We start from the raw sequence: 2,207 nt of genomic DNA, 5'->3' as shown, positions 1-2,207 counted from the left end.
ACATAGGAAAGCTCATTCAGATCATTGATTGGCTGGTTTGAATTTCAGCTCATGTGAAGTTGTAGTCAGACTAATTATTAATAACTGTGAGAGGAGGGAACAGAGTCAGACACTTTGTTACTGATGGAGGTACACTGAGCAGGTGAACAAATTATGTTTTCTAAATAAGTTTAAATGACACAAAGTACAATCAGGTGGCTCTTTTCTCTCTCTAAGGATGGGGGTAGACAACACAGGGGAAGGAACAACATTATTTGTTCAACAACATTTTCTGATGGATAATGTCTCTCTCATAACTATGTTTGTTCTTTCAGGTTTTAATGAAACAGAAAACTACCAAGCTTATATCTTTGCTCTCACTTTACTGTGTTACTGTTTTATTGTGCTGGTAAATGTTTCTCTGATTGTGACCGTGATCTTGGACAAAAACCTGCATGAACCAATGTATATTCTACTGTGCACATTTTGCATGAATGGACTTTATGGGACAACAGGTTTCTACCCAAAGTTTCTCTGGGATCTGCTTTCTCCTGTTCAGGTTATCTCTTATTCTGGATGCCTTATTCAGGCTCTGGTGATGTACTCATTTGCCTGCAGTGATCTGTCCATTCTTGCAGTCATGGCATACGACAGATATGTGGCTATATGTCGCCCCCTGCAATACAACTCTATAATGTCAAAGCAAAGAGTCTTTCTGTTAGTCTGCTTTTCCTGGTTAACACCTTCCTGCATTATCGGCACAAATATTATTCTAACGTCTAGATTAAAGTTATGCAGCCCACATATTACCAGACTATTCTGTGTGAATTGGATTATTGTTAAACTTGCGTGTTTCCCAGCTGACACTTTGGTTAACAACATAGTTGCATACATAACAATAATCATTTACGTATTTCATGGTTTATTTATCGTCTGGTCTTACATGTATCTCGTCAAAACATGTGTGCATTCTAAGGAAAACAGAGCTAAATTCATGCAGACATGTGTGCCACATTTAATCTCCTTAATCACTTTTCTTGTGGCTATCCTTTTTGATGTGTCAAATATGCGAATTGGTTCAAAAGATTGGCCTCAACCGCTTCAAAACTTCATTGCAATAGAATTTCTTATCATACCTCCTATTATTAATCCTTTGATTTATGGTTTTAAATTGACCAAAATTAGAAACAGAATAATCGGTATTATAACTTTTAAAATGAAATTGCTTTTGTCTTAGATGATGTGGAAGAGCTGAAATATAAAATAATGTGTATTTGTTTTATTGTATATGATAATTTCCATAATGATTTTTGCATTTGGCATATTTTTAGCATATTTATATAACCTGCATTCAACTATTGAACTCATAAATGTATAGTTTGTAATTATTTGTATTCATATTTCAGATGATTCTTGTAAACCAAATAGTTTGCATTTACACGTGCCTTATTATAGTATGGAATAAAATGAATGCAATTGTAAAACCTAAATGTACTCATGTTGTTTTCTAACACAAGTATCAGTAATTCAGATTTGTGTACTGTACATGCACAAAGGACAAAGGATAGATTTGCAAAAAATAGGAGGAGTGACTATTAAGAATAAAATATTCAACCTTGGAGAGCTGAACTTGTCATCTTGAAAATACAAAATATAAACAGATAATCAAAGACAGAGAAGTAACCTGTACCAATTTTAAGCTGCATAACTAAATGATTTACCAGGTAAAACAGATGTGGAATCTAACTTTAAAAGTAAACTCTTTTATGTTTCACCTGAGAGTTAGACAGACATTAACACTTGTGTACACTGTCTTGTACTTACAGTATCTCTGCCTGCATTTGTTTTCCAACATTGCCTCATAATGGAATGCATTATAATGACATTTGTCCATTACCCACTTTGACTGTTTCTGGACCTGGTCCGACCTCTATAGAAGAGACAATCTTTACTTAAATGTTCACAGATCATGGTTGTGGCCTTGCTGTTGTTTTGAACAAGTCGTTTTATAATCAGAAAAATCATAGGCTAGGATTTCTACAATTTTGAAATGTTCAAATAGTAAGCTGCTTTCTAAAACACTAAATTGCTTATTTTGATCATTCACTAAATAAAACTTTGGTTTGTGCTAAACATATTTACATTTTGCATTGAATGCACTTTGAATGAACACTTGCCTGTTTCCCCTCATCGCACTAAGGAATAATATGAGCGAAAATATAAAACCT

At 34.0% G+C, this 2,207-nt stretch overlaps 1 protein-coding gene across 1 annotated transcript; it reads left to right on the top strand.

The window, feature by feature from the left end:
• Positions 1 to 274: 274 nt before the first annotated feature.
• Positions 275 to 1,216, top strand: LOC104942970 (olfactory receptor 142-like). Its single transcript, XM_010768284.1, has one exon. It carries the CDS (start codon positions 275 to 277, stop codon positions 1,214 to 1,216), a length of 942 nt encoding a protein of 313 aa, XP_010766586.1.
• The last annotated feature ends 991 nt before the right edge of the window (positions 1,217 to 2,207 follow it).

The sequence above is a fragment of the Notothenia coriiceps genome, unplaced genomic scaffold (assembly GCF_000735185.1).
Source record: "Notothenia coriiceps isolate Sejong01 unplaced genomic scaffold, NC01 NC01_scaffold00005527, whole genome shotgun sequence".
Lineage (NCBI taxonomy): Eukaryota > Metazoa > Chordata > Actinopteri > Perciformes > Nototheniidae > Notothenia > Notothenia coriiceps.
The sequence above is the reverse complement of the archived record's forward strand: the minus strand, read 5'-3'. Positions and strand labels throughout refer to the sequence as shown.